Genomic DNA, 25,378 nt, shown 5'->3' with positions numbered 1-25,378 from the left:
CACAAAAGATGTCTAAAGGCGCCACCTAAAACTACCTGAGACGTAAATTTGCAGAGATCAAACTAATTGCTAGAAGGACGAATTATCTCTTATTATAACAAACAAATGATTCAGTTCATATGCGCATAATTTTAATAAACAGATTTTTTTTGCTAATTAATCAATTAAAACTTCATTCATTTTAATTGGTATGGATTAAATAAAATAGCTTGAATTAAAGTTAATAGGTCTTTATTGAGAAACGTTTCTATAAACATAGCAAAATTCTTTCTTACTAATGATTATCAGACAGAGACTTATCAAGTCAAAACTAATAAATATAATACATTTTTTAAATATAATACAATGTTAATTAATAAAAATTCAATGAACAACTCGCTGATAATTGGAAAATGGCTATAAAGAAAATAAACATTTTATATAAAAACTAAACTAACAATGCGTGTCTCATTTTCCGAGAGCATGAGTCGGAAATTGAAGCAAGTAACCTTAAATTACAAACGTAACAGACCTATAAACTATAGGAATGAAGGAAGTATACTTGTTGGAAAAAGAAGTGAGGAATGTAATCATAATCTGCAATTGCTCGTGATTGCACCAGTATAATTTTGTGGGCATTGTACCAATGATTATAAAAATTTTGTTTAAAACCCTGCATAACAATGCCATAAAATTTTATAAACCTATAACAGACATATAACTATATTAAAACTTACAATACATTATTATATATTTACAAAAACAATGAGAAAACAAGTATATAAAGGCACTTATTGCTTATAGTTTCACATAAGTCTTTAGACAATATCAGTTTTAATATGTTAATATCTAACTTGTTGGTTTATAATAATTCACATATAATAATACTCGAGTAACAGGGCCACAATAAAAATAAATGGATCAAGGACAATGTGCCGAAGAATTTTGTGAAGAAAGAAACATGCAAAGAAGCCAAATAGATAGAACTTATCTAAGGATCAGTCTTTCTCGATCGATACAAAACATTGTACTTAAAATCAACATTGTCCCCGAATTTGAACAATTTGTTTTATTGCAGCGATACATACTTTAACATTAACATATAGAACGTAGGCCAAAGGCGTATCTGGGGAAGCCACGTAATTTAAAAAAAGTTAAATAAAAAAATGCATTTTTTAATTAGCTTTAAATTACGTGTCCTGTGAGTCGACGTTCATCCCAAAAATTCGTGAAATTCAAAAACCGGTCCCCCCCTCCGTTTTAACCTGGAACCGTTCGTGATTCACCCCGTTATTGTCGTAATATAGCGAAACGATGCTGTGCTTTTTACAGAAAGCCCACCACCAACGGAAGCCGCTCAACCCCGTGAACATAAACTCGGGATCTCGCACTCTCCGCAGGTTCTGTACGTAATCTAAGACCGACGCCAGAGATTTCTTTGTCCTCCTGTTGTAGGGCGACACAGAAACCTCGCAGCAAAACTCCAAAACGGCCTCCTCCTCGCGCCTATTGAGGCCGGCCTCCTCGAGCACAGCCATGCGTTTGCTTTTACCCAAAATATTGTCGTACAACGTTCCTTTCGGTATGCCGTAACGCGCGGACGCTTGCGTGAAACGCATTCTTTGGTTCACGACCGCTTCGATGGCTTCTTTCAGCTGCTCCTGCGTCCACGTGGGAGTTTTCATTTTTAATAGGGTCGGGTAATCTGCTGAGCAAACGGAAACAACGTGCAAATGAAAACTGACATGCCAAAACATTGGGGGCTAAATAATAATGTCAAAAGCGCGGGCCAGTCTATTAAAGGTCACCTAACTGGGTGTGGTAAGCCACACGTTCCATTGATTCACGAATGAAGTACGAGAAAGGGGAATTGCGATGATATGAAGAACCTCATCGATACTGGTTAGATGTTAACCACAGTTTGAAGACTTCCAAAGAGTTACTTAAGGGCACAACGAGGAAGTTTTTCGCCAGAACGATTGTGCTGATGACGCACGCATATACATGTATTCATCGACGTTTTTTTCCTATTAAAAAATCGGATTTTAAGGTAATATCTTTTATGATTTATATTGAATGGCGGGTACCTTTAATAAACGACCCATTCGTGGCGCATCTAAAAAATATATGACGGCGATAAAAACTAAATCGAACATGCATACATAAAAATAACTAATACAAAAACGGCCGGACAAACGAGAGAAAAAAAGCACATCAAAAGCTGCAATCCAATATTAAATCCAAACAACAACAACGCAACGAAAAAATATTACGTAGACGCAGACACAGAAAACATGAATAAAAAATATTGTTAATTTCCATAAAATGATTTGTTTGTTCCATTTTTTTCCGGGGCTCCGGGAAATATATATTGTCCGCATTAATTTTGCTGCCTCAAATCAAAAAGTAACGATTTTCATTTAGAAACGAGCTATTTTATTTACCACGGTGCATGCGATTTGTGCGGATACAGGCCCGGTTTTTTTTCTCAGTTTTGGTTTTGAATTTTTTGAATTTATTGCTTCTGCATGTTCAGCGCTCGTATCTGGGGACGCTGAATATGCATTTTTGGGATAAAACTTTCAAATTAGTCTTAGTTTATTATTACTTGTTTGTGCGTGTATGTCATTAGTGGTTACCGCAATATGTGTGTATTTTTTAATCAAAATGGTTTCAGGTTACACATGGTAAATATGCAGTATTGTATTACACAAAGTTTTGATTAATTGATTCTGGGGCATTTTATCTTCGAACATGTATAATTACGATTTCATCATCGTCGAGTTACCGGCTAATATATGGTGCTAATTCCGAGTTATTGCTCCAATCATCTAAAGGGATTAACATAATTTAGAAAAGCAGCTCGTAAACAAGAGTATTACTGCTAATATTAATAAATATTATGAAACGTACATTAATTACTCGCACGTTTTATGAATGTTTCATGTACGATCTAAGACGTTTTATCACGGTATCGATCGCGAAAGTTCACAATTAATGTTCAAGTTGGATCTGATATGTGTTTTTTTCTCGTGCGTTGTAAAAATAACAGCACAGAGTTGTAAACTGAGAAAAATAAAAACTTTAACCCCGCGGCCGTTACATTTATAATATATGGACAATATTTTTTCTCTGTGCCGGCGTCTACAATTTTTTCTTTTTTTGTTCAGCTCTTGGGCAATACTTTTAAAATATGAGTGTGTCATATAACGAAAATATTACCGCCTTATTTATGACGAAAGTCTGCGAAAACTACGCTACAAAACAGCACAATAAAAACTATTAACAACGGCAGAACACACATAAACCCAACGAGAAAACTTATCTAATAACTAATTCCTCAATTTTTCAATTCCGAACCGAACCCCGCGTCCTAAAATTAAACGGGATCAAGTAAATAATAGGCGGGGGATTCACCGGGGGGGTGAAACTCCACAGACGACAAATTGCGTCCAGTCCGAGAACCGAGAATTGTAAATTCAATTTCGGGAGTTTCGAGTGAATACCTTCAGACCGAGTATCAACTTTATATAAACGTGCCAAATTTCACGTCTGAAATTCGAAAACGCGAAATGATGCACAAAAATGACACAATTGGATACAAATAAGAGGAAACGAAATTAAGGGTGCTGAAATGATTTAACAAGCAAGGTATTTGTGAAACTTAAAATTACAAATACCCCGGTTTTAACCGAGTATTTTTATGCATTAACAAGGTATTCACTGAAATAGTAAATCTACAATATTCTAATAGTAAATATTTGATTATTTGAAAAATACAAACTGTTAGCTCTTTCCAATCAATATAAGTTATTAAAATATTCATGATGTATTGTATTTTTCAAATAAATTTTATTCTAGACACTAAAAAGACTAACAATAATTTTAATATACCATTATCTAAAATACATGTTTTGTTAATATTCTATTAAATATTGATTACTTTTATAAATCTAATTGTCATGTTATTACATATTTTATTATGCACAATTTTCCTGTGGTTTTGTTCTTGTAAAACTTGTATAATGCATATATATTTAACAAAGTCAACCATTGTATAAGAAAATTAATCAAATGTTTTATTTTCCCCACGTCATGATCTTACTGAAATTTCATACTCAATTAATTTTTATAATTATTCAAGTTTTATTAGTCAAACTCTCCTTTAAGTGCCTTTAATAAGTTTAATAGACGGCTGCGAACTTGAATTCAGGTCATTCCATTATTACCGGTAGAAAATACATGCGATTGCCATTGTAGCGTATTTTGCTCGTTTTTAAACAATACAAAACACAACAATAAATGTAAATCATACTGCCTCTGTCTGTTTAGTATGTACTGGTCTAACCTAATTCAATTCAGTTTCTTCCGTGCATTATTCTTCGAAACATTCATTTGTAGCGATTCAATAATGATTTTATTGTATTTCGACTCTATTGTGTCAGAAAGTTCAGAAACGTGACTCACATTTGAATCTTAATTGCGCAAAAATCGCACTCTTCATCCCCGTGACGAAACGTACCAACAACACATACGGCCGGACACGTTCGCAATTACGATCCTGGATATTAAAAGCGATTTTCATTGTTTGCCACACATGTTCTCAGCGTCATAAAGCCACTTTTAATCATTTATTTAGGTGAATGTTTAAATAATCAATTACGGGTATTATTACCGGGCAGAATTGTGCAGTGTTTAAAGTGTGTCGTATTGGTAAATTGGCTTAAGACCGGGCGTTGTGCATTTTAATGGTTCCGTCATAACTTCGATCTTGGCAGTAGTCCTGTTTACGTTGCGTTATGTTTTCCAGCGCGGACGGCCGAAGGACCGCGGACGATTAATGGGACTGTATTGGCACCAGAAGGGAAATTACAATTATTCAAGACAATGACACAATTCTGCCATTTGGCTCATTGACAATTTCTTTCTAGGATGTTGCTAAATTCATATTTTGTGCTATTTCACGCTGAGTTTAGGTCCAATCTTATTTACTTGATTAATTTCTTTCAATGAGGCCATATTCTCTCTAAATTTAAGTTACATCTCGTTTAATATATTTAGAGGATGATACTATATACGGTTCCATTTAATTTACTTCACAATTTCTTTCGAGGATGTTACTAAAACATTTTTTACGCTATTCCTCTCCGAGTTTAAATTGAATTTAATAATTTCCTTCACAATTTCTTGCGAGGATGTTGTTAAAATCATTTTTTACATTATTCCTCTGTGAGTGTAAATTGAACCTTATTTACTTCTCAATTTTTTGCTACAAAATTAATTTATATTATTCTTTTTTGAGTTTACAAACACATTTTTCATTATTACTTCCTAATTGATAAGTTTTTTGTAGTGTTGGGATTCATATCCCCGAATTTCTTATTTACTTGTTTCCCTCAGTTTCAGTTTTTAAGGTCAAATAACATCTTTTATAACAAAATGCATGAAACGGTGCAATTTGCGGTTGCGAACTGCCACGAAAACGGTAGACATGTAGGCGTCAAATTTATAATAAAGTCAATTTTCATCGGGCGTGGGCGTCCGAGTGATATTAAACGCGCATTTTAAAATTACGAGAGAAAAATGTCGTGCGATGTGTGGGGCCTTCTACGGCGTTAATTTTCTATTTACACAAATGCGAACGAGTCAAATGACCGATTTATGTTATACCCACAATTACCGGTGAACGATTTTATTGCGTTGGATGCAATTCGCACGTTCGAGATTGAAATCTGAATGTTTAGTGCGTTTCATGAAGAATTTCAGCATAGGTTCGTGACACTTGCGACAGATGGCGCTCGGTGTATTATATTCGCAGAGGCGATTGAAATTCTATAATATTCAGGTTTTTTATGAATTATTGAAGTCTTCAGGATTTGAGTCGAACACAATTTTTAATTAGAAAATTCTACCATGGAAATCAGAAAGATTACTGTTAAAATGCACAAATTAATGCAAATTTAAAAAATATTTTTTTGTCTCCAATCTGGGTCTAAACTTAACATGATTTTTAAACTGAAAATATGAGAATATAAATCAGAAAATTCAGAAATATCAGAAATATATTTTTTTTTTTTGAAAATAGTAAGTTTTATGTTCAAATGCACAAAATTGAGAGAAGCTTGTATAGTACAATTTTTTCTGTCCAATTGTGTGAAGGTTATTAAATGGACAAATATAGAAAAATAATTATATTTAACAATAATTGGCGTTATTAACGCCGTCCCGTGAATTTCGAATGTATCGACCACCCACCGATTGGTTTAATAATTAAAAATATCATTATTCCACATAACAATGAGAGCCACGGGAGAGGTAAGAGAGGAGCCGAATCAAATAACAAAGTAGTTAAATAAATTAGCGCGAGCATTGTACAGGTCAAGCCGTAATGGAATCATTAAAGATTAAAGTCTGGGACCAGCCCGTGCCGTCAAAACGACCGGCGCCGAATCCCGTGCCCCGTTTTCACAACGTTATCGGGGGTTCCTGCGGCCGACCCTGCAAATTAGAAATGGCACCGTGTCAATACTTAAATCAACAGCAACAGATTAATGCCATTTGCTCTTATCACTTTTCACGGTGTTTAACGGTTTGTCCGAAAACGACACACTGATGGCGACAGTTCGAGCTCAATTGCAATTAATTCGTTAATAATGGACCGGCTATTAAAGAATGTATTTGCATTATAGGTAAATATTTATGGTGTCGAAACATGACACATTTTGGGAAACAATTAAACCTATCCATAACCAATTTATGCAGCTATAAACACTAAAAAAATGTTGATCAGTACAAAATTTTAAATTGTGAACTAAAATTAAATTATTTAGTAAATAAATTAATGGATAAAAAACGTTTTAGCCGCATTCGTTAATAATTGGATCGACACTGGACCAATCTCAATATCCCGATATAACAACACTGGCTCGTGAATTAAATTATGTATTTAATTAAATTTATTTACAGCAGTTAATAATGTATTAATGAAACAGTTGCTATTAATGTGTTCAAATGTTTAATTTCATTGTGGCGTTTTATGTATAATTTATATAAAATTATCGATTCGTACTAGTCGAAATTATAGTGTTAGTTTAATTTTCTATGGGGTCCGTCCGCTGCGCCCGAACATTGCAAATGTTGTCTCTGACTTACATTAGATTCAAATTACAATTTATAACAGCGAGTATTGTTGATTCTGCCCTCTCATTTACATATCAACTACGCTCAAATTGCTTTTGCACGGCTCATGTACATTAGAACGTACAATGATATTCTGAAAACCGCATCGGGCACAACAATACAACAAACCAAAGGACACATTTTACTAAAATTTACCATATAAAGTTATTTTTAAAATGTGACAAAACACAGTGATTAGTTGGTGAAAAGTTCACACTGAAATTATCGAAAGTTAAAAAATATAAAAAATAAGTCAATTATCCTGAAAACTGCTAATGAAATTAACGTGACGTACTGAAACAATTCAAAAAGCTCATTAAACCATCGATAGAATATTGACAAATATTAATGATAAAAGGAATTATATGTTTTTAATTTTGCGACCCTAAGTCGCCGACACCAATTCGGCGTCTGACCGGTCGCACGATCATATCGGCCTGTCAATATCTTCGCCGATAATCAATCCGAGACCCCCCCAATGCGTCCCGACTGGCGGCGTTTGTTCGCCCCCCCGAAAACAAAAGTTTCGGCGATTCCCGCGATGCAATCGGTGGCAGCCAGGCATTGACAGTGATTAAAGCGAAAAGTCGCGGCGGTCAAACTACGATCCATCATTTAGGAGAGGCTTGCGTATTGCCGAACCGTTCCGGGTGTATTCAATTATGCAACGGTCCGTCCTAATTATTGACCCCTCCGATTAATTGCCGAGGTACAAACGGTACCACCTGAGTGGCGGCTCGGCGGCGTTCTCTTCGCGAGGCGTCCCGCTGTTCAATTAACAATTGGGAATGTTATTATTCGGTGCAACGATGAATGGCGGCTGTGTCGGTAACAAAGTATTTAAATAAATTATCGATACGAACTTTACGGGTCAAGATCGTAATCGATAATTATGAATGTGGAATGTTTTCGACATTGTATAAAAAATCGATGTTTTTAAACGATCATTTATAATTAAAGATCTATTTCAATTTGATGTCTGAAATATTTATCATGTTGACGAAGGCGATCAATCAAATTGGCAAAATTCAGTTAAATTTATCTTAATTTTTTCTAGAAATTAAAATATATAATTTAGACTTTTCTAAAGAAATTAAAATTTATGCAAACACAAAATTATTTATTTAATATTTACCAACCGTTAATAAAATATGGCAAACTATTTGTTATAATTATTTTATAAAACTTTACTGTTGCTGTACTTTTAACTTATATTTAAATTTTAGTAATTTCAATGAGATGAAAAATGAAAATAGTCAATCTACCAGCAGAACTAGATAAATTTAAAATTTGACAATTACATATTTATTAATTATTTTGCTATACATTTTAAAATCTAAAATTTAAATTTTTGTAATTTCACTGCAAATTTAAAAATCGACACTTATTTATTTAATATTTATCTTGTTCAAAACTGTTAATAAAATAAAACAAAACTATTTGAATTAATGGTTATATAAAACTTTTAGAATCAAAAATTTAAGATTTTGTAAAGTTTATGTTAATTGGAGAAGCAGACTTTTAATAAAACATGTTACTATATTTTTAAAGTTCTGATTTTAGAATTTTCAGTGGGAGTAAGAAAAAATAAACCAAATGTGTCAATGAACAAAATTTATTAACCAGTCAAGAAAGTAGATACATTTGAAATTTGATAATTATTTATTTAATATTTATCATTTTCAAATCGTTAAAAGAATAAGACAAATGGTTTTGTCTTATTTTATAAAACTTCATATAAACAACATGTTTTAGAACTCAAAATTTAAATTTTTGTAATTTCAGTAAGAATTTTCAAAAGCAAGGCTATTAGCAGACTTAAACACATGTCACTATTCTTTTAGAACTTAATTTTAGATTTTAGAAATGACATTAAAAAGAAAAAGATAAATATGTTAATTAGCAAAATATACCAGGCAGACTAGAGACTAGATAAATTTGAAAATTGACAATTTATTTAATATTTATCATATTCATTAGACACTCATAGGAAACTTCAAAATTTCTATAACAACTAGTGGCTGTTTCTCCATGTGACTTTTATTTATTTTTGACGGATCTTATTTTTGACATAATGAATACTTTATTTCTGAACCTCTTTAGCCAAAACAAACGTAAATTAATTTTTTCGAAACTTAATATTACTTTCTATACTTTTAGTTATAAATAACTCGAAAAAATGTTAATCTATTTATTAATCATATACCTTTATGATGTGTAAAAAATGAGTAAGGAAAAATCGTTCAACACTTCAAGAAAAACATTTTTGATCAGTTAGCGTCGATATGGAAATAAATTAATACAATGACCGCATACATTTAAATAATATTAAATTAATTTACCGCGTGATATACGTCGGTGTTACAGGTATTGTTTTCGAGAAAGTCACGTTTAGCAATATTTAATTTTAATTATATTTGTGACAACAGGGCATATATTACGCCAATAAACGCCAAACCAGTGTACATATACACACGAATAGGAGGTTGACTTTGCCTTATTAATATTTGTCTTAAACAAATACATGTTTAACAAGAACAAAACACTATTTTAATAATATACCGAGTAAATAACGGCTCGTTTAATATTTAATGCTGCATTATAAAGTGGTGTCGGAATGTAAATAAGAATTATGAAATATTTTTAAATTATACTTGGAAAAGATATGGGTTGTTTAAGGTGATTAAAACTTAAAACTAATTGTACACTTACCGGCTATAGATGATGTAGATGCCCCTAACCAGGCGTGAGAAGATTCCAACAGTTTAGCCTGAAAATAAAAAACCTTATTAATTTAACACGCTCGTAAATTTTACAGTATAGCAGTGACATTATTTATTAAATTGAAATAATAATTTTCATCATCTAATTTATTCAGTTATTTGAAGTTAATAGATGACTAAATTCACAATCTTCCTCGAATAACATCGGTACTAGTTTATGGGATCGACGGACCCCCCGAGAACTAGCTCAAAGATGTAGACGTGCAGTTGGCCGTAGGATGTCCAGCTTGTTAAAAATACTTTATAGTCGTTCCCTTGATGCAGAAGTCCGAGATGGCTGCCTGTCTTCAACAGTCAAATTTAAACGGTTGTCTCCGCGTGTCCGTCCCCGCAATAAATATGAAACGGACTACAATAAACAAACTGAATATCTCTTTTATGTCCTTTGTGCGAGAGCTTTATTTCCAACTTAAATATACATTATACTAAGTAAGTTTAATGTACACAAGTTTTCTCGGAATGGCTACGAATCGGTCCTTAAACAGCCACTTTGTGGGCTTAATAACGTGGACAACTTGGGAGAATACGTTGTCTTGTTCTTAGATATTTTTGCTAATATTACTTACATTATTAAATATTAAACAGAAAAGGGAAGTTGTAGTCTATTTGTTTTATTTTGATCAATTTTTCTGAATTGAGTAGGACCTAAATACAGCTCCTTTAATTTTGGAAGGGATTTTTTTAGATTAAGTCTGATCTATAATTTAATATTAACACTTTGTATAATATCCTTTTTGATTTATAATTTTGACCCATCTCCGTGGCATAAACAAGTTATAAACGTGATCACTCATATTTACTATAGGGTTAATATCTGGGAGGGTCAAGACAATATACTGATATTTTGGTCTTTTAACTGATTCTTTCCAATTTAGGATTTGTCTTTGGAATTGTTTTCATGTTGAAACACATATATTAACAGCATTATTTCTTCAATATATGGATCGAATTGTTGCTCAGTATATTCCTATAGATAAATCAGTTTAAGGGGGTTATGCCAGAAGAATTGAAGGATCCCCATAATATAATTGAACTTTCAGCATGTATCACAGAGATATGATACATTTTTTGTCCCTGTAGGATGTTTAACATAAGCAAAATGATCATTTTTTTATAAATTATATTTAGAATCATCACTAAAAATTACTCGTCTCCTCTGTTCTGTGGTCCAGTGAATATGAGCCAAAATCTGAGTGTTTTGAACATATTTTTAGTAAAAGTAAGGGTTTTTCTCGTAGGTTTGGAGTCAAACAAACCCCCGTCGATTAACCATCTTCTCACATTAATTGAACTAATTTCAGCAAGTCCTATTTCCTCCAGGTTGGCCTTAATTTCAGTTGACGACAAGATTACATTGTTGTTTGACATTCGAATTATTTAGTTATCGATTTTCTTTCCGACGAAGTTTTCTAACAAATTTTTTCATAGCTACTATTTGGCCAGTTATGCTGGAAACGATTGACTTATTTAAATTTTTAGCCATCGCTTCATTTTTTTTTTGGTCTTGGTAACGCAGAATTATAATTTTTCTTACAGTATCGCTTCGACCAATGATTAAATAATTAAGAAAAAGATCGATTTAAATTCACAGAGATCAATGAAATAATTTTGTCTTTTTACATGTTTTTAAAAGAATAAAATAAGATTGACCAGTTACACAGTTGACACAATTGTAACTTAAAAAAAAAACAATAAATATTATAGATATGTGATGTCACTTAATTCATGTAGTTCAGTTAATATTTTTAATATTTAATAAGCTAATTACTGCCACTATTGCATTTTATTCAGCTGTGGAGCTAAATTATTTTATTTATTTCACTTTTATTACGTCACAAGCCTCCTGAGTAGTCATTTGACTAGGTAAAAAACAAATAAACTAATATGGCAACAGCATGTAGGTAGCTAAAGTGCTGAACATCAATTTTCAATATGCCGCTCATTGTTGTCGGACCTAGCAGTGCATTTTCATAAAATAAAAATAAATTTACATATGGGTTGGTTATGTATTTTTGCTCCACAGATATGAATACATACAAGCCGCTCTCGCATTAGCATAATCGCCGAAAACATTAGGGTCGATGACAACCTACGATAGGTTCAACGGTACTTTTCTCTTAGAAAACAACTAGGAAAAATTATGGGAAAATGGTAATTTTGAGACGTCTCCCAAATCTACGTTTAACAAAATTCCATCGTGTCATAGAATTATCAAAAATAACGTAATAAACGTGCGAAGAAATCGACGCTTAATAGAGCGACTCGGTGCGACCGACGACGTCTGATAAATGACCGCGGCGCAATCGTTTATCGCGGAACGCATTAGCGCTACCGTACAACTAATTGTGACAAGGTGTTTATACGAGGTTTTAATAGTTAGTGGCCAACTCACGCGAGCAACGTTTGCCGTCTGACACACTCCACAAACACCACGACCACAGCTTTTTATTTTATTTTTTGTTCGTATCGCCGTTGGCTCGACGTTGTCCAGCGTTTTGCGAAGAGGGAAATAAGCGAAAACGAATTGTACGGGTTTCACCGAAGGAAGGACGTTGAATTTAAAATAATTTGCGGGACGATTGATCCCAAACACGACGCGTCGGTACTTATTCGCCACTTAGCTGATACCCCTTTTAGTTTCTTCATTTAATTTCAAAGCCGTCGTCTCGATTCGGCTCGTTCGAATTGATTGTGGGTCTATAAAATAACAAAAAAAAGAAACATCATTCCCATTGCGGACTTGTGGTGGTATGGAGCAGTGATTGGAGGAAGATGGCTCTTCAATGGACCATTAAATTCATATATTCGTGGCAGGCATGCATGGTGGCATCTTTCCCGTCGTCAAGTCGTCTCATCTGCTTATCGCTAACAGCTTGTCACCTGTCATCAGTCCTCACTAAACGATCTTGTCATTACGCGGAACTCGACGGTCGGATCATCAAGTCCGATGCGTTTCCTGTCGATCCCCCAACATTCGAACAATAAAAGAAACCGAACATTTTAGCTCGGCAATTTAATATTCATAGAAGTAATTTTTTGCGGCGCTGAGGAATGACAGCAGGAAAACACACACAGACAGCGATGTCGTGTGTTATAATTAATGTAGGAGCCGGGGGAGTTATTTAAATTGCACAAATATCAACTGGGCTCCATGAATTACTTACAGTACAACAACATGTATAATAAAAACATTGTTAGTGGCCCATGTAAATTTTATAGACAGCACAAATATAATTAAGTATTAATGACGGTGAATAGTTAATGGACTAGAGAGGGCACCTGACATCAGTGGGACGTGACGGGGAAAATTGGGGAAAAAGGGGGGCTTTTATGGTCGAAGAAGTGAATTTTTTAAGTGCGAGTAAATTTTTAAACTGGCAACACATTTTTCGCCATAAATATTACATCTTTCGGGCATTGTTTTCTGTCTTATTGAACGGCTGATATTAATTTAATTAAAATTCTAGCGCGCATATAATTATTTATCACGATTTCGGGGTTTCATAATTAAAATTTAATATTGCGTCGTGTAACGTGGCAAGGCCGTGGCGGTGGGCGGCTCGCCCCGCATAAATATTACCAGAAATTTCAGTAAATATTACTTTGTTTTACCCCAACAATTTACCAACGCAGGCAAATTTATGTGTCACTCATTTTCAACAAAATATTTGCACACATGTTAATTTCAAGGAAAACCTTTTACCCATAAACTTCAGAACCCATCACTAACGTCCATATTTAATTGTGTGTTTGCTTAAGTTATCTGGAAATCATATTTAACCAGTTTCGCCAAAAATATACATACAATAGTCTTTTTTGAGACGTCCCTAAAAAAATCTAGCGGTATGGAGAACCTGTAGTTAACCACATGTTTAATTCATAACCACATGCGTTTCTTATTGTCCCCGTAATACATCATTCAAGATGACAAATAACGTTTCATCAACATGATTAATAAATACAGCGTATGGCTTTTTCCCCTGGGATGTTGTAAGCATTCAAATCACCAAGTTGCACCCATGCAATTATTTATTATTTGAGACATTGTGCAGCATGAAAAACATATAAGTCTGTTACGCAATGTGTCCATGAAATGCTCAATTACCGGCCATTTGTCGTGGGCCACTTCCGGCTAAGAAAATGTAGAAAAAACAAAGTATGGCTGAGTAAAACAACCCAATTAAAAGTGAGGAAAGGCAGTGGTGTTTCAAAACTCCAAGATGGTGCAGAGGAAATCCCATCGGCCGCAATTGTTTGTGTGTTTTATGGGCGAAAGGTTTGAAACAGTTGAACGGTAATTAAAATTTATCATCCCAAAATAAACTTGCAGCCGTTCCTTGGCGGAATGGCTTGTGTGTGCGAGTGTGTTCGGTGGTGGCGTAGGGACTTAAATCATGCAAAGTTGTTTTAATATTTACGGCAGGAGCAAAACTGCTCGAAATAGTACAAAATGAAATAGATTTATAAATGTTTTATTATAATTGAATGCACGTGTGTTCTATTTCAACTTTTAATGAAATTATTGCCGGCATTAAAGCTTCAGTCTTTGTAATGTAATAAGTTAATTACAACCGGAAGTTGGTAATTGTAATTTAAATAATATAGGACATTTGTAATTAAGGTTCATTCGGCCTCTCTCGACGCACACATACACACAAACACGATCATAGTGTGGTTTATAGAAAATGGCGTGAATATGAATTCGTCTGTGCGATGATGGTCTACCCATTATGGTGGATGCGGGGTTAATATTTCACTAATATGATTAAAGGGAATTGCACTATTAAAACGCAAAAGCGGGCCAGGTCGACACCTTAGAAATATTCATTGACGACATTTCGCTCCCGAACGTTTCAATAATTTGCAGCCCGGAATTGGAATCCGGAACTAGCTCCTGGCCGCAGAATTGTAAGCGGGGAGTGAACTTTTCGTAGAAATTTAATCTCTGTAAATACGTAAAGTCAAAAATAGATAAACACATAGGTGTGCAAGGAACATATCTTTTGATGTTTTGTATTTGAATGTTGGTGAAGGGAGGAATTTTGCTTGTTAGTGTACACATCCAACATCGTGCGCAACAATATTGGGAACGAATCATTTGTCATGTTTGATTTCGACAACTACACCACTTCATCAATATGATTTCTGCTACGCGACATGACAATTTATTTCACGGGCCGCCTGGCCGTCCGTCCACTCTGTTCACTGAATATTACTTAAATTTCACAATCATAAAACACCTCTATTTTCCTATTGTATTACGTTTTTATGGATTTATGGGTAGGTCGCGGAATTTTTTCACAATTTTTTACGGCCCTCGCTTTTTCAATCTCAACGCCAGAGACAATTAAGTCGCGGCAATGAATTATCCGGGGAAATGTGAGTGGATACAGTCGACGTGAAAAATACGGGAGCCATAAAGTGACAAAATGTTCCGGTCATTTGAATGAAACACGAAGAAATCAATTCGCATATTTTCCAAAACCGGTACCGTTGGCACGGCATCAGGACTCGTACATTCTCGAACGACATGTGTCACATTGTCTGTAATGGTCTCGACCTTTTTTTTCCTCATCCGAGTCGCACATAACATGCATGATGCACATTTGACGAAAGACTGCGGATGCCGAGCCTCTGGCCCATTTGCATTCGTCATAATTCAGATTTTAAACCTCCGTATACGCCATTCATTACAATACAATACGCCGACACGAATTAAGTTAATGGCGACTGAGCCCAGGAGATTATTTGACCGTTTATTAGTACTGTTCCAGTACCACCTCGACACAAGCACGGAGGCTTGGAAACGTTATTCAAATCGAAGAAGCAAAAAAACACAACCGTTTCCTTTGATTGTGTATTTATGCACCAATTAGTTGAATTTATTTGCGACACTCGAAATTTATGGTACCGTCAGGTTTTCGAATCGATTGTGACGTGCGGATGCAGAAATTGACGTCGGATCATACACAACGTGCGTGCGGAATGATATATAAGTACCCTCCGCGATTCCTCCGCATGTCGGCGGCAATTAAGCTCGTTTGAGAGACCGTTTTGAAAATGGGGTGCATGAAAAATTGCACTTTAATGTCATTAACAACTTCCCAAAGTGAATTATCTAGAATTGGTGCTAGTTTTAACGAATTAGCATAAATTATGTTGCAGTGAGAAATAAATTTAGATCTCATTTCCTAACAGACCGGCTCAATCATCCACCAACTTCAAAAATAGCAAAACAAATTTGATAACGCAATAAACCATCACTAAAATAATCAAATAAACTATTGTACATAATAAAATGTATTGGAAACTATTATGTTTTAAAATTGAAGATAAATATTTATTCTCACTCACAGACGGTATTTATTTAAATTGTTTATTAAGAGAAATAAAACGTATTTTTAGATTAGTGAGTGTGGAAAGATGGGCTGGCTTTTTTGTGTGGTAACGTATTTTGTACGAGCCAATGGCTGCGGCTGTTTGCATAACTGAATTCTTTAATTAAAATTACTGTAATAAAATAAACACATTAAATTGCACACATAAATCTAATTTAAATTTAAAAGAAACATGTGGCAATTGCTTGAAAACATTTGTTTGTTCACATAAAATCCTACTCATAAATGCATACACACAAAAGAAATTTTTATTTGCCGGTTTTTAGAATAACAGTTAAACAAATGTATGAGGCAATTAATTATTCACGGGCTATTTTAGACAAAGAGAATTTTATTGCAGCCATTTTCTTAAATGAATGTGATTGTAAGGTGTTTTCACGTTTTCTAAATCAGAAATAGTCGTTGGTATTCAGAAACACCGATAAAATATTCATGATATTATTTTGAATTCTCTTTATTGGAATATATATTTTCCAAAGCGATATTGAAGAAATTAAAATGAGTGGAATTCATGATGGCTGTTCAATTATTCACGGAAAAATTTTCATTCAATCCTAAATAATGGAAGGTGTATTGATGTGTTTTTTGCAGTGGCAATTTTAAATGGAAAATTGAATGTTATTAGTGACTTAATAAATAATCCATATCCGGTTAATATGTGGACCCGTTTTGAACTTATTTCAGACATCGAACCTTTAAGTTTTCCCTGAACGTCATAAAAAATTGTGACTGATTATTTTCCATATGGGCTTAATAAAAGTGATCTTGATTAATGCCTTGTCGCATTAAAAATTCACAGAGAATAATTGCTGGTGTAATGTTTTTATTATTTATAGGGTTAATGGAACGCGTTTTTATTAAACAAATTAACAATAATTATGTAGAAAAATTGGTACACGGTTTTCAGGCAATTATTTTTATAAATAATTACTGGGGTTTATATAAGTATCGTTAAAACTGACATTATTGTTACAAAACTAAACGAGCTAATTAGCCTTGATAATGTACTAATTAAGATGTCTGTTAATGCAGTTAATTTATGGGAAATGTATTTACATTTGTTATATTATTTATTTTTTCTCCCTACAATTAGTTTCCGATAGTTTAGCTTATTGTAATATCAATAGAAATAAACGACGAAAGTATTCCTCCATGGTCGTTGGAAAATACGTGGAAATATGCGGGTGTAGAGGGATGCTTTTAGTTAGTATGTTGCAAATGGTTGTGTCGTTTATTGCAGATTCGATTTGGTGTGTCAGAAATCGCATTGTGTACCGCGATGAGTGATAGGGTGGAATATAGAGATGGGTACAATTTGTACGTGTCAAATGTCGGTGAAGTGAGGCGGTTTGTAGGCTCCGGAAGCGCTGTATGAAAAATTTAGATATCATCAGACACATTAATTTCTGGACGGTCGTTGTATTATTTTTGGTGTCGTGTCATTCGGAATTTATTTATACATATCACACGGTTGGCGGCGGTAATTTATGGAGGCTGCATAAAAATCCAATTTTCCCAGCAACAATAACCGGCCGTGGAGCAGCAGAAAATGGACGGGAGTGGTACACATACACATGGAAGCGAAAATAATCGGCCCGGTCCGGGTATCCGTGGTCGATCTGCTTTATTTACCATTATTAAAACAATAAATTCGCGCGACGTCACATTCTGTATTTTTATTATTTTTGGTGCCGACAAGTGATCTGCATTATGAGCCCACGTTCCCATTATAAATATCTAAAATAAACTGTTTTAATCTCGAATAAACGCCGTGAAATACGCCGGCTTTGCACCGGCGACCCAAAAATTGCCATCATAAATATCGCTTTATTAATTTTATATTATGTGTTGTTGCATGAATTTCATTTAGGATTTTTGCGAATACGAACCGTTGTACGGCCGACAAAACATTTTGAATAATCACATGCAGCACCGGCCGCCATAACTCATAAGATAAAGTCGACAACCCCACTCGCCACATTTTTACGATACTACAAAGCTTTATAATATCGATTTAAAATTTTAACAAACATAAATCTTCACGATTAACTTGCTAAGAACCAATATCTAGCTCTTCAAAAATCCTTTTTCAAGATAAAGATGACTTCATACTAAGACAAGCAATTTCTGATGTTTGTTGAGCTGGAATACTTCAATATCAATTTAATTTTAATGGCAGAGAAGTAAAATCAGTATAAACACGGTTAACATATTTTATTTCAAAGCTTTCTCCGGTTTTGACTCCTCTCTGTGACATAAGGGTCGTAATTTTAAGTAAAGCCACCCAGGAGTCATGCAACATTCAACAAGTGTCCCACTTTTTCTGCGGACCTCGACCACTGTTTGTTATCTGGCAGATAAAACGGCGAGACTCTTTTTGCAACTACGATAATCCAATCATAAATTCTTGCCTGTATTGGAATTATTATTGACAAGTATATAAATTACGTCCGCTACGGCCGTATCAAAATAGTCGACACTAGGGTACAGTTAATTGACATTTAGTTACATTATGCATAAGGTAATACACATATTCAGTGACATAAATCATTTTAGACAACCTGGTTTGCTTTTATTGGGTTACCGGGTGTTATTGGTGCGGACACTTTAAAAAAAACTTTCTCAAGAACCAACTGCGTCCTTTACCATAAATCATTTAAATAATGAATTTTTTTAAATTGCAAAGAAGTACCACCAATTGAGTGAGAGTAAGAAGTACATTTCCTTATCAACGTTTCGTTGGACATTTCCACCTTATCCAAGTACAGACAATAAAACCGAAGCCAAGCAATGAGAGACAGTTGATAAGGAAACAATAGCAAATCTGCGACCGTGGGAGGAGGAAAGGGGGACGTGTTGGGGGTCAGGAGGGGGTTCAAAACGAATGGTCGACCGTACGCACCTCGGGTGTATGGGGGGGAATCGGTGTCGGGAGGGAGGCGGTAACGCCGCGGTCTTGGCACATTATTCACGTGACTGATACCCAATAGACGTTTGCGATTCGTAATTACCGGCAATAAACAGTAATTACCGGCGACACAGGAATGCCTAATGAGTGGCGAGGCGATCGGGGATCAGGTGCCCTCGACACAAGTCAAAGCGGCGGCCCCCCGCCACAAACCCCGTCTACGCGAACGCCACTATCTGATGGGGAGTAACGAGGAAACGTGGACGGCTGCAGGCGTCGGGTTTTAAGGGATTTGTTCAAATTATAACTGCATACACGGTTCAATATTTAGACTAAATATCCTGAGATTCTTCACGTGAAGATCTAAGAACCAGGAACATAAAGAATATGAATGTTAAAGGGATTGGGCAGGAATAAATGTGTTGAAATTGGAAGACCTTTTTAAGCCAGTTCATTTCTTTCTCAAAGGTGGAACTGTGAAATTTACTATGTTAAATCTATGTACTTACTTATTAACAACCATCACACCTTAACATCAATTTCTGACAATTAAAATCTCCATTTTGTTTTCATATTTTGTTTTCAGAAACATTAATTGATAAAACCTCACTCTATGCTAACGCCACTATCTAATGAATAGTAAAAAGAACATGTCCAAGGCTGCAAGCACTGAATTTGAAGAGATATAATAGAATTATACATACATACAGAGAAATTTAGTTGATTTTTACACAAGTTTTATTTAGCCTAGGTAGCCTGTGGTTCATCATCTGAAGGTCAGAAACACAACGATGATGAATGTGAATAAAGAAAACAAATTGATTGAAATTGTTCCAATTTTTGTGAATAAAAGCCTTTTTAAACCAGTTTATCTTTTTCTTGAAGGTAGAACAGTTAGACTTGATGATATTAACTATGGTTATTTACTAGCAACCACCACATTTTGTGAGCAATAATTAAAATTACCATTTATAAGAATATAAAGAACATTTCATAATTTGTAAATAAGTGCAAGTAATATTCCTGCAGCTACACAACATTGGGGAGTTGGTCGGGTCGGCGTGGGGGATGGGATATTGTCGGATGGCACCGACCCCGGCCACGAGTGGTGTGTAGTCTTGATTATGACATTGTAGTGTGAGCGTGGGGCGGCCGCAGGATGCACCTTACGTCAACGCCGACGGGCGAGCTGCGACAACATCTGGGGGTGCGCCTGTTCGGAAAAGCGAGAAGCGACTATCGATGGTGCGGACGTGCGGCTAACTGCGCCCGTGTGTACGTCTGTGACAGATGAGCAAGGGAAGTTTAATAATCTGGCTATACCAGAGCTTAATTCTATTACATTAGAGTTGACTGCAGTGGCTATACCTCCCTTCGGCCGGTCGATATCGTACATAATTAACAATGTGATATCGACCTGCAGCGATCCCCCCGTGGTTGCAGACGACTGCCCCAAACAGCGGGCCAGCATCACCCCCGCGTCGCCTCCCGCCCGTTCTTCCCCCGTCGACGTTCGCGGAACTACACCGACGCCTCATCGCAGCCACTTGACCAGATTCATCTCTGGTATTCGTTTCACGACATCCGACGCTCGTCCACCTGCTTTCAATCGCATCGACGCCCACGCAAAATTACAACTAAACTGAATTACAACAGTCTGTTCCTTTCATCAGGCACCGACTGTGTGTTACGTCGGTTTTAACAGCGTAAACATTTATAAAACAATTGCCAATAATCACGTTTTGCGGACAGCGAATCACATGTTTCCCCTTTAATTTCTTATCAATATCTGCCAAGATCGTAGTTAATCTCTGATAGTTTTAGTGTCTTTTTAAATTAAAAATATTGTCTGGTCGAATCTTGTTTTTTTCTTTTCAGGAATTTACACAATATATTTATTTAAAATGAATTGGAGAAAGTAGTTGTTGACAATGTGCATATGTTATTGTGAAATCGTGGTGAAAAGTATGCTTTTGGGAGGCCATAATTGTTTCCCGTTGCGATGCGGTACATAAAAATTTAGAAGATTGAAATCGTGTAATGTATACCGCACATATGGCATTGTTTCTTTTGTGGTATGCGTATAATAGAGATCGCGGATAAAAAGTAGTAGACGTCGGCATAAAATTGCTTCACTAAATAGTTAAACGCTTAAGCGTTTTTTACATTGTACGGGCAAAATGTAAATACGCTTTATATTATAATGCGCTCACTGTAGCATGAAGAAAATAGGATATGTATAATTACACAAAACTAAAGAATAAAATCTTTTGAAACATTCATAATTGCAGTATCTCTCTGGCAGTTTGACAATGATTATTTAAATTGAGTTTAATTCTTTCCACAACCGTCCGTTAAATAAAATATGTGACAAATTACACTCTTAATGCACACAGGCCTGATTGCTTTATTCTCTCCGCCTAAAACGACTTAAATATTCTCCATTATGCCTGAAGTGGATTTTTTTTTATTTTAAAACTGAAGTTCTCCGAATTAAAAGTTTCTCATCTGAAACCAGGTCTGCATTTATTTAAAAAATTTTAAAATACGTATCTGAAACGATTTCGTCATGATCAATTGAGATTTATGACTAATTGCTGGCTAATTTGTGTTATAAAGAATACGATAGGAAACTAATTTTTTCAACTTTTAACTAATGCAGCAATTAAATTTTCTATGAGTCCATATAAAATTGGATCGAGTGGTTAATTAGTCAGTCGAAAAAATATCGATTTAAATATGTATACAATTAGGATACTTAATCTGTGCCATTAAAACTTTTTAAAAACTCTACATAGAAAATGTATTTAAACGTCATCGGAGAATTACAATTGGATTTTTTAAATTGGCCAATTTGCATTACCCTAGAGGTTGTTTGCTTATCATAATTTTTATTATTCAAAAAATATGCATTTTAAATTTTTAGCTAATTGAATGAAAAAACAACCGCATATTTAAATTTATTATGGACTTCATGCAGCTTAAAGTGGCTCATTGTTAGTTGACACTATTTATTAAAAAGCAATGTTAGTGAAATATTTTTAAAAGCTTACCTTAATAACCAAATCTCTCTAAAAACAGAAAAAAACCCGATTAAATTATTTTCCTTAAAAGTGCATGCATATCATATATCATATTCATAATCATACAGTTTTATGTCATTTAAAATAATGTATGCTATAATCGGTGTTCCCCAGGGTATTGCGCTAGGCCTCAAACGTCTATTATTTTTAAGTGAGTATTAGTGTTTGTGTTATAGATTCCTTTCACCAATACTGTACGTCTTTTGAAGTTACATCGATATTTTCAATGTTTTATTTGGACCAGCATAATATGCGAGTATTTGCAGCTCTAGACGGGTCAGTATCCAAATTTATTTTATTTTTATATATTTAATAGACATAATAAGACACAATTTTCCATTTCTTGTACAGTTTTTATTTTCAGCTCATTTTGTAGATTTGAACACGCTTTATTCGCTTCATTATTAATTTATTTGTTGTTTAATACCATAAAATGTCTCAAAGAAGATTATTTTGAAGATTTTACTGCTATAATTGCAATTTTGGAACATAGCAACCTGAGACAACAGCATATACTAAAATGCCAATGAGCTACGGCCCTTTTCTGGTTATTTCTGCTACACGAAAATGGCCAAAACATGACTCCAACTATTGCTTTTGGAGGTGGTTCTGTAGCAGTGTGGGTTACAGATTAAACACGGAAACTATGAATGTATGACGATATTATAACCTAATTATTCAACCCACTATTATTCCATTTTTTCAAGAGCAAATTTTATTTTTGTAGATGATAATTCCGACAATATTTCTTTTTTAATTTTAATTAATTTTGTTTTATTAATTTCCTGAGGAATTTGCTGATATTAGCTTTATTACTTGTTTAAAAATTTTGTTGTTGATAAAATTTTGTTTAATTTATGTACGAGATTACATAGTTTATTAAAAGTTGATGTTTATAGCAATATAATACCATTCCTATTCTGATTTTTTAATTAATTCAAAATATCCACTTCAAAAGACGCGCAGTGTAATTAAAACAAATTTAAAATCCTTTTATTATTGAATAGTTTATTATATAACCACGTTACATAAACACTACAATGGGATAATAAAAAGTATATAAAATATTACATCGACTGTCTAGATCTGTATCACGAATATATATTATGTATAATAATAAAATACCTGACCCGTTTACATAAATAAGTATTTGTTCATTTAATAATGTCCTTAAATGGTAAAAACAATGACATTAATTCCGTGGTATTTTTTATGGAAAAATACGGGCATAATTTCAATATTATTTACATATAATGACATATCTATTGTTTCATTAAAAAAGTATATAAATATTTATGACAATAAGTTTTATTTTCATCAAGCTGGAATTTAAATTACTCTAGTTTAAAAAAAAGCAACAACAATTTTTATACATCAACATGAGTATAAATTTACTTTCTTCTAGTTATTACAGTTAATTGATTATGAGTAATCCAATTCAACAGTGACTAAAAATCCTATTTTATATTCTAGCAAAATTAAAATAAAGCAATTAACAAAAGTCGAACGAACAGTTATATCTGCGACACATCCTGGAGGAATGCGACAGGATGCTACGTACCCGTGTTGTGCCGCACGTCGGTAAGTGGATTCGCAAGAGACCGTTTACGGTCGCTGAGTGCTAATGTTTTCTGAATTATGCATACCACAGTCACTGTACGATACAAACTGCATTAAAGTGCGCTCCATCTCTCAGATGCATCCCCGTGCACTGATTGATAGGGTAATTACGTCGTCGAGCCATCAAACATTCAAGGTTCGCGTTATTAAGGGTGATCCAAAATGTCTTCCATGACGACAGTTTAAGTACTTTCGGTATTTGCATATCATATTTTATTTGATTTGTTCTTGCAATTTATCGATTGTGTTCCGGAACAATTAATAACGGTCTTGCCGAATTCGCCAATTAAAAGTCGGAGTATTTTTTGTGACGTTGCTTCGGTGCAAAAGTCACTTAAGCGTTAATATGGAATTTTTCACAATTTTCTATTCGAACAATCACGTTAAAAGCATACTGATGTTGAAGCAAAAGAATTGGCGATTTTTACGTTTTAATTAAAGCTAATCGAGTTATATTTTTAAATGATTGTGTAGATGACATATTCTTCTAACTCTTAATTGCATCTGACGCGAGCCATTCGATATGTGTGTTCGCCACCCCGGACCACTCCACCACCGTTCCCGATATAATGTTAATGGATCAATTTTTTACGAGCGGGGTTCCCTTCAATTATAAAAGGATTTATAAATTCCCTTTGAATGTGTTCTTTGGCCAAATATACTATTAAAAAATTTCCATTCTCTCGTCATTTTCGTTCGCCAAATAAATACAGTGGAAATTCCAATTCCCTTTGTTTATTGTGCTCGCATTTATTTCTACTTGGAACACAAATTGCACGAATTTAATAACTCCGTCGTTGCAGAAGTTCTGGTGGTATACATTTTAGCTAAAATGTTTATAGTATTAGAATTTCAGTTCCTGCTAATTGGCACAGAAAAAAAAGAACGCCACACAAACTAATTTCCCGTAGACCAATAAATACTGAAAACTTTGAATTGCTCTCAGCACTCGGAGCATTAACATTCAATAAATCTTAAACTAATTCCATCACAAGTATTGATAAAAAGTTAATAAGTTTGCAGGAGAACGATAACTCAAAAGTGAAACTAATATTTTGATAAGGAAACAGTGAAAATATATAAAGACGTCGTGAATTGACTACCTCCTGCAGCTTAAGTTTGTTGTTTTAACTTTAATAAGTTTATCGATCGCCTAGATAGATCGGATGAGTGACTTTCTGTATACAATATAAAGTCAAACTTTCAAAATACTCACGTGTATATCGAATCGTCGTTGATAATGTTAACCAGATTCTAGCAATCTAGACAAGCACTTATAGCTTCTATCTGCTTTTAGAACGAATTAACAGTTTTATAACGTCGTTTTATATACAAGTGTTTAATTAAAAGTGTATAGAAAAGTTTATAAAACGAATTGCTTACTTTACTTTGCTCAATTGTCATTCAGTTGATAACTAAACTGAAGCT

General features: G+C 34.3%; 2 protein-coding genes across 5 annotated transcripts in view; both read right to left on the bottom strand.

Annotated features, from left to right (window-relative positions):
• The window catches only part of LOC109600809 (protein bric-a-brac 1), a 405,012-nt gene that overhangs the window by 7,210 nt on the left and 372,424 nt on the right, over positions 1-25,378 (bottom strand). For 3 of the 4 annotated variants that reach the window (XM_049962995.1, XM_049962996.1, XM_049962998.1), the window contains 2 exons: positions 22,301-22,318; positions 9,871-9,928 (listed from right to left, as the gene is read on the bottom strand). In XM_049962995.1, the coding sequence (XP_049818952.1) occupies positions 9,871-9,928; positions 22,301-22,318 (76 nt within the window). The remainder of the gene's footprint in view (positions 1-9,870; positions 9,929-22,300; positions 22,319-25,378) is intronic. The other variant, XM_049962997.1, reaches the window with a different exon arrangement.
• On the bottom strand, positions 215-3,307 carry LOC126264558 (uncharacterized). The gene has a single exon (XM_049963000.1). It carries the CDS (start codon positions 1,734-1,736, stop codon positions 1,215-1,217), a length of 522 nt encoding a protein of 173 aa, XP_049818957.1. The 5' UTR covers positions 1,737-3,307; the 3' UTR covers positions 215-1,214.

This window comes from Aethina tumida, chromosome 2 (assembly GCF_024364675.1).
Source record: "Aethina tumida isolate Nest 87 chromosome 2, icAetTumi1.1, whole genome shotgun sequence".
In the NCBI taxonomy this organism is placed as follows: Eukaryota; Metazoa; Arthropoda; class Insecta; order Coleoptera; family Nitidulidae; genus Aethina; species Aethina tumida.
This window is presented reverse-complemented; position numbering and strand designations above follow the sequence as displayed.